Source organism: Nicotiana tomentosiformis, chromosome 5, assembly GCF_000390325.3.
Source record: "Nicotiana tomentosiformis chromosome 5, ASM39032v3, whole genome shotgun sequence".
NCBI lineage: Eukaryota > Viridiplantae > Streptophyta > Magnoliopsida > Solanales > Solanaceae > Nicotiana > Nicotiana tomentosiformis.
Window position 1 is genome coordinate 125,783,323 of NC_090816.1, and position 13,000 is coordinate 125,796,322.

The 13,000-nt window shown below is 32.4% G+C and overlaps 2 protein-coding genes across 2 annotated transcripts; one reads left to right on the plus strand and one right to left on the minus strand.

Annotated features, from left to right (window-relative positions):
- Window positions 1-307: 307 nt before the first annotated feature.
- On the plus strand, window positions 308-6,177 carry LOC104120375 (CMP-sialic acid transporter 2). The gene is made up of 13 exons (XM_009632131.4): window positions 308-550; window positions 658-769; window positions 893-972; window positions 1,889-1,964; window positions 2,082-2,182; window positions 2,877-2,948; window positions 3,146-3,194; window positions 3,284-3,325; window positions 3,585-3,706; window positions 3,873-3,932; window positions 4,638-4,686; window positions 5,441-5,535; window positions 5,677-6,177. Exons 1-13 carry the CDS (start codon window positions 495-497, stop codon window positions 5,726-5,728), a joined length of 966 nt encoding a protein of 321 aa, XP_009630426.1. The 5' UTR covers window positions 308-494; the 3' UTR covers window positions 5,729-6,177.
- Window positions 6,178-7,643: 1,466 nt separating this feature from the next.
- On the minus strand, window positions 7,644-8,057 carry LOC104120366 (uncharacterized). Its single transcript, XM_009632121.2, has one exon. The coding sequence runs from the start codon at window positions 8,055-8,057 to the stop codon at window positions 7,644-7,646; it is 414 nt and encodes a 137-aa protein (XP_009630416.1).
- Window positions 8,058-13,000: the final 4,943 nt, after the last annotated feature.

Here is a 13,000-nt window from a genome sequence, read left to right on the forward strand (position 1 = left end):
TTTAGAAGAACGATTAAAAAGAAAGAGAGGATAAATAAGAAAAAAAAAAAATTGTAGACGAACCAAAAATAATTCTAGCACGCTTCTGAAATAATAGAAATTATGACCAATGACCTTGAAAATCAATAATCTTGATTTTTGACCTTTGCTTGTTTCATGGTCAAAACTTTAAAGTCAAAAGTCAAAATCGTTATTCATGGGACAATTGAGGGATAATTTGAAGTTATGCGCATGTGGCAAGCGGGTCAAAAAATTAATAGTGTTACCAAAGTTTCCTATTTCTGCAAATCACCCATATTCAAAGCCCAATCCAATAGAATTGTTCAAGCCCAATACCCCTTCCATTTCTTCACACATCATCAGTGACTGAATCTGCAATCTCCGAGCTAACTGTGATTCGGAAGCATCTTTATCACACTTCCCTAACGCGCTCGACGAATCTCCTGATGAAAACCTAGAAATTCGAGGTCGGAAAATCATCGGAAGTATAAATCATGGCCGCGATCGGAGTAATGCCGGAGATTAATGGCCTAAAACAGAAAAGCCGAAGGTTTTTCACTCTCTTTCATCCTCATTTCAGCTTAAAAAAATTGCGAAATGATCCGTGTTAAATAATGAGAATAATTGCTCATGTTTTGTTTGTTTGTTTGTTTGTAGGTCAGCTGTAACACTAATTCTGACGGTTCTCACGAGTTCACAATCGATACTCATTGTGTGGTCGAAGAGAGCTGGAAAGTACGAGTACAGTGTAACAACTGCTAATTTTCTGGTTAGTGGAATGGAAGAACAGTTAATTTTCTGATTCTTAGTGTTGTTTTGAGTTTATAGTCGTAAACTATTGCCCAATTGTTACTTTGTTGTGTAATTTGACTTAAAGCTTCCATGTAATTAGGTAGAGGCATTGAAATGTGCATTGTCTCTTGCGGCATTGGTAAGAATCTGGAGAAAGGACGGCATTACTGATGATAACAGGTTTGTAACACTATTTTTATTGTTAAATTTCAGTTTCCAGGGGATACAAAGCTGAAAGTGCTAAATTTTGCCCATTTTTTTTGTGTGTTATAAATTTCTACTTGAGCATTGCAAGCATAGATTTCGGGATAGGAGAATATATTGAGAACTTATCATACTTTTTTAATTTATTTTGTATAGTGTTTGCTTGAGATGAATTTAAATGGAGAAATCATATATCCGATCCTAACTTGTTTGAGACTGAGTAGTTGTTATTGTTGTGATAATGGTGGTGTTTGGACCAATTTGCGCACACCTCGGCTATTCCGCCGAATACCTGCTACTTTCCACCAACATAGTATTCGAGTAACTCTACTTACCATGGCTTGGGCAGATAATCACCTGGTATTTTTTGCCTTTGCTGGGATTTGAACCTTGGTTTCTAAGGTTTGTACTCATTTCGTTGACCACTAGGCTAAACCCTTGGCTGTTGTGGAAAATGCATTTTCACATATTAGTAAACTCAGTTGGATACCCTACCTTGTAAGATCTTAGGGGAATTTGCACACAAGGCTCATGGTTAACTTAAGCAGATTTTTAGATCCAAACTTTTGGTGTTTATTCCATCTTACTGTTAGACTTTTCCTATGTATATGAATTAGCTTTGGTTTCATTGAACCATTTACTATTAGCTTTTAAAATTTTCACTGTAATCTGTATATCAACTTATGACTAATGAATAACAAAATAAGTTACTCCTTTGGAAGATTGCCTTGGTGGATTAACACTGCAGACCGTCAAACATTTTTATTTAACTTGTCTGTTGAATAAGAATTTAGATACTAAGGTTTGTTTTCTGTTAAAGAAAAGGTTGTTTTCTGTTATAAAAAGGCTAGTTCTTTTCTCTCATAATCTATTAATCTCTTGCTGTTTTTAGGTTGAGCACTACGTGGGATGAAGTTAAAGTGTATCCCATTCCCGCTGCACTTTACCTTGTCAAGAATCTACTTCAGGCAGGTTTAGCTTTCTCTTTGGTTATTTCTTCTTTTTTAACTCCCAAACTTGATTAGTTCTTCTATCTCACATGTTTATTCGCATATAGTTGATTGAAATCGCACGGGTCTTTGCAGTATTACATTTTTGCATACGTAGATGCTCCTGGATATCAGATACTGAAGAACTTGAACATTATCAGCACCGGCGTATTGTATCAAATTATTCTTAAAAGGAAGTAAGTCCTTTCACTAATTAAGGGTGTCATATGGGAACACACCGCATAGGAGAGTAAAAAGTTTTCTGTGTTTCCATATATATGGTGTGCATCTGTTTTGTTTAGGGATGGGAACAGGGTGGCTATGTATCCCCTTAGTTTCACTTTGATTTGTCAACGAAGGAGCAGTTAACACTCACTAAAGCCTATACAGTTTGTTGCGCCATGTCTGGGAGTTGAGTTGATTCTTGGTAGACTTTATTGTTTATAATATTAGGATTAGGGGTATATCTATCTATCCTGAAACCTTGTACCGCAAGATTGTCCTGCACTGTTTTCTGTAGGGTGGATTAACTGAAAAAGCTTGTCCTTTTATGAAGTTTGAATTTTATTCATGTAACGGAAAAAGTGAGAATCTTAAATTCTCTATGAAATGCATTTGTCATCAAGAATATTGTATGTATCCCAAAACTGTAAAAACAGAAAAAGGTTCCACTAAAGGCACTCTTCAAGGAAAAGCTTTTCTTATAAAAAAGAAGATTTAAAAGACTGATATGACTATAGGAAGCTGGTAATGTATGTGGTTTTTCAAGGTGACTGCGGGTATGGTACACTGTGTCATATTTCTGGATAGTATTTTAAGAATCTGCTCCTAATTGTTTACCTATTTTGATCTTCTATTTTTTGTCACACTCAAAGCAAGATTGGCTTTCAGGTTAACTGAGATTCAATGGGCTGCTTTCATTCTACTGTGTGCTGGGTGCACCACTGCACAACTTAATCCTAGGTGAGTTTAACATAGTAGTTTCCGCATCTTATCTCTGGAACTGCTTATATGGATGGATAGCTGTATAGATTTTTGTGTTTCAGCCTGGAGGATAAAAGATGAGAATCATGGTTACTGCTTTGTTCTGTTGATTCTATATGAATGGAGAAATGAAATATTTTGACGGGTTTCTCTAATGAATGATGCTTTCTGTACAGTTCTGATCATGTTCTTCAGACTCCTTTGCAAGGTTGGGTTATGGCTATTGTAAGTTGCAGATATTCCATGGGACTAAAAAATATTAAGGTTAAAACAAATTCTTCTGATGGTTGAAATACCTCGTTGTTTGATTTCAGGTAATGGCCCTTTTGAGTGGTTTTGCAGGAGTTTACACAGAGGTACATCTTTTCAGATATGTTCTATTAGATTAGTAGTTTAAAGATATGCACTTAATGACCTCAGAACTGCTTCTGAATGATTTTGCTTTACTATAGTTATGCCTGTTTACGTAAATTTTGAATTACCATCTCAGGCTTCGTCAACATAATGGAAAAATGCTCATCGTAATGTTAAAGTAAACTAGACTCAGATACTATGTGCATAGTTTTGTAAAGTAGACTCAGATACAATGTGCATAGTTTTGTTTTAACTTTGCAGGCTATAATTAAGAAGCGACCTTCAAGAAATATAAATGTTCAGAACTTCTGGTTGTATGTCTTTGGGATGATCTTCAATGCTTTTGCAATAATGACTCAAGATTTTGACGCAGTCATGAATGAGTAAGTTGATAGCACTCCTTTCTTTCACTTTACAAAGTACATATTTGCATTATGCGCTGTTTGTAACAGACAATAGCTCTTCTTGAAAGGACAAGTATTTCATCAGATTGGGGTTTATATTTTGTGATCTATGTAAAGTTTTACAATTTGACCTTATCTTCTGCAGTGGATTTTTCCATGGATATACACTGATTACGGTTCTCATGATTCTCAACCACGCACTAAGGTTTGATATCCTCTAAGTCTTCTTAGCGGTAGTTTATACATTTTAATATTATGGATATGTTGTCTAATAATACAAGATCATTGGGAAGTACTCTTTTCTTGTGCTAACTATTTCATGTTACCGAGGCATACATTTATTTGGAAAATCTCCGTGTTTTGCAGTTGCTTAGTTGAGTCGTTTAAGTTGTTCTCTTGATGAGCATTAAGTTAAAGGAACTATTGTGTCTTGGTTGAGTTAATTGACATAAAAGATACTACCCACTAGGTAAAAGCTGCCATGCTGCTTTTTTCCTAAAGTGTTTGTTTACCGTATTTGCTCAATGTACTGTCATTTTAATTTTATTTTTTTTGTCCCCGCATGTGGGAATATATTGGGTATATTGTTGTTGTTGTACTGTCCTTTTAATTTTTTATATTGTGCACACTCATCCTTATTGTGTTCATTTGCAATCCTAGTTAAGCATTCAGTATGATTTGCTTATATACTGAAAACCATTTAACTGCCCCTCCAATTTAAGCTGTTTACTGGGTTATGTGGATAGAGTAACTTTGGGTGTAAGCCTCTCATAGGCTGCATTATTCCGTTTTTTCTTTTGCGTGTGGTTTTTGATCTAACATTCTGTTATTCAACTGTTTTAAATTGGATTGATTGCATCATGGATAAGCAGTTTTTCTATTGTTTACTGACCAAGACTTGTCTCTGCAGTGGTATTGCAGTATCAATGGTGATGAAATATGCTGACAATATTGTGAAGGTAGGGATGACATTCTACATTTTATCTGTTTGTGCATCTGCATTAGTTTGCGTTAGATGGGTTCATCAATCTAGTGCTAAGCATCGTACGCCAGGAGATCATCCTTGAATATCTATGTTGTGAGCACAATGTCTGATATGCTTTATCTTTTCCTAGGCTATGTTGCTTTTCTAATTGAAGAGTAGAGCAATTAAGGTAAACTGGACTAGAGGTCCCACTCCAGAAATGATGCACACTAAGCTGCTAACTTATTGCTTGATATGTAATTACAGAGAAAACAGACATGCCAAAATATTTAAGATATCGCTAGAAATTTAGGGCAGCGGTTAGGCAACTAATTTTTGGAGTGCTAAGACATTGTTTTAATCAGGCATGAAGTTTAGCTACCATTTAAAGAGCCTCTTAGATTTCTCTTATGAAGTTCTAGCATCAAGGATGTACCCATACCCACACATCTTCAGGGTATAGAAATGACTGGTGCAGTTGACTATGAGACTTGCTCTTCCTCTTCTTTAGCTTTAAGTTGGTGTGCTTTCGAGGAGGTATAGCTATCCTTTCGGCTAGTTTTTTCTCCCAAGGCCTGTTGATTTGCCGACCAAGTGGTGGACATTTATCATATGCAGGCATCGGACAATCTTTCAATCAGTGGCGCCGCAAAGAAAGGACGGAAATTTTAGTCTCTCGCACACACAATCTGCTTATGAACTGAGAGCTTGCAAGATACCATTTTAATATAGCTTGTAATTGTTTGCAGGTCTATTCAACTTCAGTTGCAATGCTACTGACTGCAGTTGTTTCTGTATTTCTATTTGGATTTCACCTTTCCCTTGCCTTTTTCCTTGGTTCCACGTAAGTATGAACATTTGTTTTACTTTACCTTATCAAAAAAAAGTGTGAAGGTTTGTTTTACTGCTTCGTTTTAACCCTTGGGGAAAATTCCACAAATTTGACAAGGCACATAACTGAAAAGAATTTTATGCTTCTTTGCAGCGTTGTTTCAGTAGCAATATATTTGCACTCGACTAGCAAAGCCCGAAGATAACAATTGAGTTCATCTTCTGGGTGTTCTTTCTTTGCCAAAATTGTAAGCGCATAACTATTTATCCTACAACAGCTTAAGAGTTGGCCCTGGATTTATCCTTGGAATGGAGTCGGCATTTGAATTTGGATACTTTTGATCAAGTACTAAAATCCTGCGTATGGGCACTTGCAAGGTGTTGTTTCAATCTTGAATTCAAATAGCAGTGCTTATTGCCCCAGGAAAGGGATTCGATATGTGCTGAAGATGTTATTAGTGCAAGAAGTCCTGGACAGTCCACTTTGTAACACGATACATTTGACGCGATGCATAATTTCATGAACATTTTTTTGCTCTTTCAAATGTAATTATGGACTAGTTGGTATTGTAATAGCAATTTGGGCAATAATGTGTTTGTACAATGTCCGTTGATGTTAATACTTGTTTTGGTGTTAATTTACATAGTTGTGTCACGATTCATCTTACATCCAATATTAGACCATCCAAATCACTTGTGAAATTTATTGTAATATGCAATCGTGCATAAAGTGGCTCAAGGGGTAGGCTAGTAAAGCCTTTGTTTTATGCCCCAAAATTTTGAGGCCCCCAAAAAATTTAATAATATATTTTATCATTTTTTCGCTTAGATAAATGAAGCCTATAGATTAAAAGAAAAAAAAAATGAAATCTTTATTAAAAGAGAAAGATTATTTTCTTTTAATAGTAATTATATTAAAATTTTAAATTAAATTACTCAAATCTTCATATTAGCAAATAAGATTTTTTGTTAACAATATTCAAGGTAATATATTACAAATAAATGGCTAATATCTTATTAACATGAATTAACCTTCATCATTATTATTATTATAATAAAATTATTATTACTATGTGAAATTGCCCCTCCGGGGTAGGGGTAAGGTCTGCGTACACTCTACCCTTCCCAGACCCCACTAGTGAGATTATTACTGAGTTGTTATTGTTGTATGTGAGGTTAAAGGCTTAATGTCTTTTAAGACTATTATCATATAAATAAATAAAAAAGGTAACATTAAATTTTGTATATTTATATTCAATTAAGAATTTTAAGATTTTGCTACTAATCTAACGCATCTATGTACAATGCAAATAAAACTTCTGTACTTCAAATCCAGGCCTATTGTATGATGTACATTACCTTTGAAATTTTCTTGAATCTGCCTATTTTTTTTTTTATATCGATGAAAGTCACCTGATTCTCATGATATTTACGGAGGCTAGAAAATAAGATTCTACCAACTCTTTTCTAATCCGAGAAGTTAGCCATTAACATGCCATTTACAATTGTTGGATCATTAAATCGAAATAGAAAGCATAATTTGGTAAAATGCTAAATTCAACAAGCTACAAAAGTATCCAGAAAGCCAAAAATTTGACCTTTATGCAATGTTCATGTATACTTTCATCAGTACAATGTACACGATTAAGAGAAAAAAAATTAAAAAATACACATCTTAAAGAATCTACGCAGAATTCTTCAACCCAACAAGAAGCCAAAAATTCGGCCTTTATTCAATGTTCATGTATACTTTCATTTGTACAATGTACATGATTAAGAGAAAAAAATTTAAAAATTCACACCTTAAAGAATCTACACAGAATTCTTCAACCCAACAAGAGCAGCCCCCCCCCCCCCCCCTCCAAACCAAAAAAAAACCCCAAAAAACAAGGAAAAAAGAAAAAGAAAGCATACAAATGAAAAAACTGTATGCTCTGTCTTACAAGTTTTTGCAATGGAGATCATCTTAACAAGACTCCATTCCCTGTCTTCTCCATCTTTTCTTCACACTATCCATTTATATGAAAAATATTGAATAAAATATTTAAGTTTTGAACTCATATATTCAAAGAACGTAGAAAGTTTGAATCCTAGATCTGCTGATATTAATAGCTGAACTTCTCATGGAGATGGCGAAGATCCAAAACTATGCCCTCTACAATAACGTAACTCCAAAGAAATTTGCCTTTCAAGTTTAAGTTGCTTATAGAAATTAGCTATAAACATTTCAGCTCTTTTATCAATATCATCTTCTGATGATGGATAACTCATAGTTCTTTGAAGTCCTTTAAATGAATTAGAACCTGTACCTGAATTATTTGGACTCAAATCATCATTTTCAAAACATATTACATTCAATCCTGTTGGTTGTTTTTGCAATTTCTTCTCTTTGAAACTCAATTGATGTCTTTTTGAAGATGCTCCAATCAAAGATGAAACTAACTTCCATTTGTTCATATCAAGATTCAGCAAAAAAGTTATCTTTTTTACTGCCCTCTTTAGCCTTCCTATTAAAGACCAGCTCTCTGTCCCCATTTTCTGAGCCAAACAAAAAACAACTATTCTGTTTTTCTTGTTGTTGTTGTTGTTGTGGTGATTGCTTTTTGTTTCCTGTTTGTTTGTGTGTTTTTTTTCTACTTGTTGCAGAAGAATGTAGAGAAATGGATAAAGGGTAGTTGCTTTTTGATATTGTCTTGAGGGTTTTATTGTTGGGGTTGGTAGGAGTATGGGGGGGTGTGTATATATAGTTGGGCAGAGGTAGACAATAGTTGGGCAGAGGTAGACACTGACTCAGTCATATTATGGGGCATTTGCAAAAATGACCATTTTTATGCCACTATTTTAATTTTGTCATCAATAATCTAGGGAGCTAAAATTCCCCCCCCCCCTCCCCCCAAAAAAAAAGGCATATTGCAATTTTTTCATATTTTACTAGGTTCAGACCTTATCCCTACCTTATGAAGGTAAAGAAACTATTTCCGGAAGACTTTTGGTTCAATATTTCAACATAGAATATATATATAATATATGTGAAAAGATCACTAAATTTCAATAAATATTAAATTTTAAATTCATAATTTTAAAAAATACAATATGTTATGTGCTAAAATTTTACAGATTAAAACCATCAATTTTAAATCCAGAATCTACATGTGTGGTTAGGTACATGCAAATATGAAATGCATGGGATGGTAGGGAGCAAGTTGGTAGGGTTAAGGAAAAAAAATGCGTAGGGAAAAAGACAACCGCGTTATTACAAAAATATGACAACTACACACGTTAAGAAGCTAGAGGCCGAAAGTTTTTCGGTTTAAGACTTTCTGGTCAATGGTTTTGTTTTTGAACAATTCTTTGTTAGAAATTTATGTTAATTTTTGTTTTGTGTAATGTTATTAAGGTTTAATAATTGGTTACATCGAAGAATATTATTTTAGGGATAAAATAATGAAAGTTTGATTAGTTTATGATAAGAATAGAGTCATAGGCAAATGCTTAATGATTTATCCAACTAATCATTTCTTGTTTGGTTAGTTAAGACCAAGTCTTTATTATTTCTGGAAAAAAAAGTTTGTTTTAAGTTACTTTCTTAGTTTGAGAGGGGAATTCAAGACTTAAAGTTTATGGGTTCCTACCGTAATCTCAGATTAATATACAATAATTGTGGGTTCACAATTAGATATCTATAAGTATTTAGTGAATTTCTTAATAGAAATACAGCGTTTACGCAAAAGTTATTGGTTCCCGAGAACAGGGGCGGCCCAACCCTAAACACTTGCTTTAAGCCCCAAAAATTTAAGGGCCCAAAATTACTAGTATTCTCTATATATAGTAGTATATTATTTATATAATTATCTTTTATTATTGATAAATTTATTTCTTTATTGTCATATTAATTTTTAATAACTCGATTTTTCCCTCTAATTAATATAACTAAAATAGTTTTCTGTCAATCTTATTTTACTTTTTTACTTAAATATTTCTCTATTCATTGGTTGGTCACGTAACTATATCTAATAATCTAACTTATTATTTATTTTTCTTACATAAATTATACTCTCTCCGTCCCAATTTATATGAAAGTGTTTGACTGGACATGGATGTTATGAAATAAAGGAAGACTTTTGAAACTTGTAATCTTAAATAAATCATAGAAGTTTTTGGGCTAGAAATCATCTCATTAATGGTAAAAAAAAAAAAAATCTAAAGTTGAATTGTTACCAAATATAGAAAGGGACTTACTAAAAAAAGGAGTCACTTATGTTTTCTGGGTTCTCCCATTTCAGTTATGATGCAATCAACGTTAAATTCATTTAATTTTCTGTATTTCATAAAACTAAGTTCTCATTTTTTTAATTCCACATCACTTGTCTAATTTTAAAAAAAAATGATGTTCATTAAATAATATATATATATATATATATATATATATATATATATATATATATATATATATATATATATATATATATATATATATAAGGCCTCTTATTAAGATTTTGCTTTAGGCCTCCGATGAAGTTGGGCCGCCCCTACCCGAGAACCCAGTAACAATACACTGTTTAGCTTTAGGGCTTATATGGTTATTTTAGAGAATATTGTTGAGAATAAGTCAATGTGCTATTATTATTTAATTAGCTGGATGGATTAAACATTTGTTAAAATTTACCAAAAAAGTGCATCTCATTTTCTACATTTGTTTCTACGATGGAATTACATATTATGATCCTAATACGGAACAAAAATCTAATGAGGTTATGAATGTTGTTTAATTTTTGAAAAGAAAAACAGAAAAAATATGTTTGGGATAAAGATTTAGTTGATTGATCAATTGAATAGACAAAAATATACTATGTCTTAGTTCTAATTGTATGCTTCATTTCCCTATCAAGTAGTTAAACAAAATTATTGCCACTTAATGACTAATTATTGTTAATAAAATTCACACTTTTCATTCTTGACATCAAGGCAATGAACTAATGATACAAGATTAGGCCATAAAAAAAATTATATTGCTACCCATTTGGAAACAAACTTATATTTAACTGCCGGCTAATTAGAGTATAGTGATTAGTGGGTATGATTAAACTAAAATAAAGGAAAAGAGAAAGAAGAAAAGGATAGGACTTTATATTATACTACTTTATTTTTTGTATAACTTTTATATGCAACTAGTTGCTAAAATATTTAAGGCTTTTAGTATGTTTCTTTAAAACATTGATCCCCTCAAATAAGAGTATCCTGATATTCCTGTACTATCATCGTGTAATATTATTAGAAAAAATTATATTCTCCTGTTTGAAATTATATGACACTCTTTTCATATTGATATATCTTAAACTTACTTGGCATCCTTCTATTTCGATAAAACTTGTACAATTTTTAAAAATTCAAATTTATTAAACCATTCAAATTCTAAATTTTAATTTGATATTTTCTCTATCAAACTAACTTTCAACCCATATTTTAATATTTTTTTTCTCGACTATCACTACATGAACAATAAATATCATAACTTGTTTTCGGTCAAATCATATAAAATGTTGAAATAACATATACAAGTACATTTTTTCGCACAACTGCAACATTACATGATAATTAATAAATGTCTAGAATATAATGGGGGTCCAAGAATTCAATTTTGACTAGTGGAATAAGAACTAATAAAGCATATGCCTTACAACTTTCTGGCAAAATGAGGGGCAATGATAAGTAATTTCCTCTGAATTTAATACTACTATTTTGGATTATGCTTCAAATACTGGGAAGTGCATTAGAATAATGAGTCAATATTCTAAAACTTGGATGCCAAGTCTCCATTTTGCCACTTTACGTTCATTATTAATTAAGCACGTGAGATAATTTTACACTTTGAAGCTTCATTTTCAAGTATTCCTTAGGCTCATTTGACCGTTTCACCAAATGATTTGAGCCCTTCTTTGTAGTTCAAGTTCTAAGCAGGGACGGAGCCAGAATTTTCGTTAAGGAGTGTCAAAATATATAAAAGTAAACATACCGGAAAATTAAGAGGAGTCAATACATAGTATATATATACATATAATTTTTTTTCACTTACCTACATAGTGTATTTTTCCCGCTAAGGGGTGTCATTTGATACCCCTTCTTGTAAGGTGGCTCCGCCACTGATTCTAAGATTAAATTATAGGATTTATAAGCCTATCAAATTCAACGGTAAAAACTTATATTTGCATCAAATTATATTAATTTATAATAATTATGTAATATTGAGATAAGAATATATATACTACTTTATTATAGTTTAGTAATAACGATGTGTGTGCATACTAGTTTTCTCTCCAACTCAAATTTGAGATATATTGGTAATATACTTGATTTTATTGCCCTTAATCTTCAGCTCTATTTTGCTCTTTCCTTTTCCTGTCTGCGTCAAGTATTCTTTGGTCTGAAGTGAAAGTTATAGTAAATATATTCACTACGAAAAAGCAATAACCAAAAAAGGAAAAGAAGAAATAAGTATAAAACTAAATCGATTTCTTATTCTGGAGATTTTTCTTTGAGTGATAGGATATGATTGTTAAAATGGAAGTAAGCAAAACGTTTGTATAAAAAAAAGGAATATAAGTTTTTCCATTATATTAAAGGAATAAGTAGGCAATTAGCAGCTTGCGATGCACTTGTTAGTTCTTTATTTAAGTATTAAATTTATTTAATTGAAGGAAGTTCAAGCATATTTCTCCTTTGGTGGAAAGCAAAGGTATTTATTATCTACGCTTAAAAGAGAAAGCAAAAGGAAAATCAATAATAGCAAAGAAATGAAGCTTTCAAAAACAAGTTCTCCAATTTCTAAACCTTGGGATGCCAGTCTGTAAATTCTAATCATTGGAGAATGAGAATAGTCCAATTTCTTAACGTTAGGATGCCAATTTTTAACTTATAATCATAATTCATATATTGACAAAAGACGAGTTGATTTCACATTTTGACATATTCCGCCATCACATCATCGTAAGGCACTGAAGATATAAGTCACTTTTCTGAAAATATTTGCAAGAATTTTGAAAAACTGTGACGTTAATCCTTCATAAAAATTGATTTCAAAATTGCTTTGCGTGTGTGAGAGAGAGAACAGTAGCTATGCTCTATTACTATTATTTATTAACTTGACTTCACGGGACAAATGCACAGACAATGTGCATGCATAAAAGCAGGGGCGGATATACCTGGTCGGATCGGGGTGGCACGCCACCCCCGGCAAAAATTCTTAATAAATATGTTGATATCTATAAAAAATGAGTTATAAAGTCAAACCTCTCTATAACAGTCTCGTCTATTCCTATATTTTTTGATTTTTATAGTGAATGACTATTATACACCTATAACAGCATTTGACGTTTAAATATTTTTTGACTGTTATAGATAAAAATTATCCAAAAATCAATTACTTGAAAAGGGCTAAAACTACCCCTAACCAATTCACTTGGGTTTAAAAATACCCTTCG

Bases quoted from the DNA above. Each gene is read 5' to 3' on its own strand.
- LOC104120375 (XM_009632131.4), top strand. From the start codon at position 495: ATGGCCGCGATCGGAGTAATGCCGGAGATTAATGGCCTAAAACAGAAA. The intron at 551-657 runs GTTTTTCACTCT...GTTTGTTTGTAG, and splicing joins CTAAAACAGAAAAGCCGAAG to GTCAGCTGTAACACTAATTC. The intron at 5,536-5,676 runs GTAAGTATGAAC...GCTTCTTTGCAG, and splicing joins GCCTTTTTCCTTGGTTCCAC to CGTTGTTTCAGTAGCAATAT.
- LOC104120366 (XM_009632121.2), bottom strand. From the start codon at position 8,057: ATGGGGACAGAGAGCTGGTCTTTAATAGGAAGGCTAAAGAGGGCAGTA.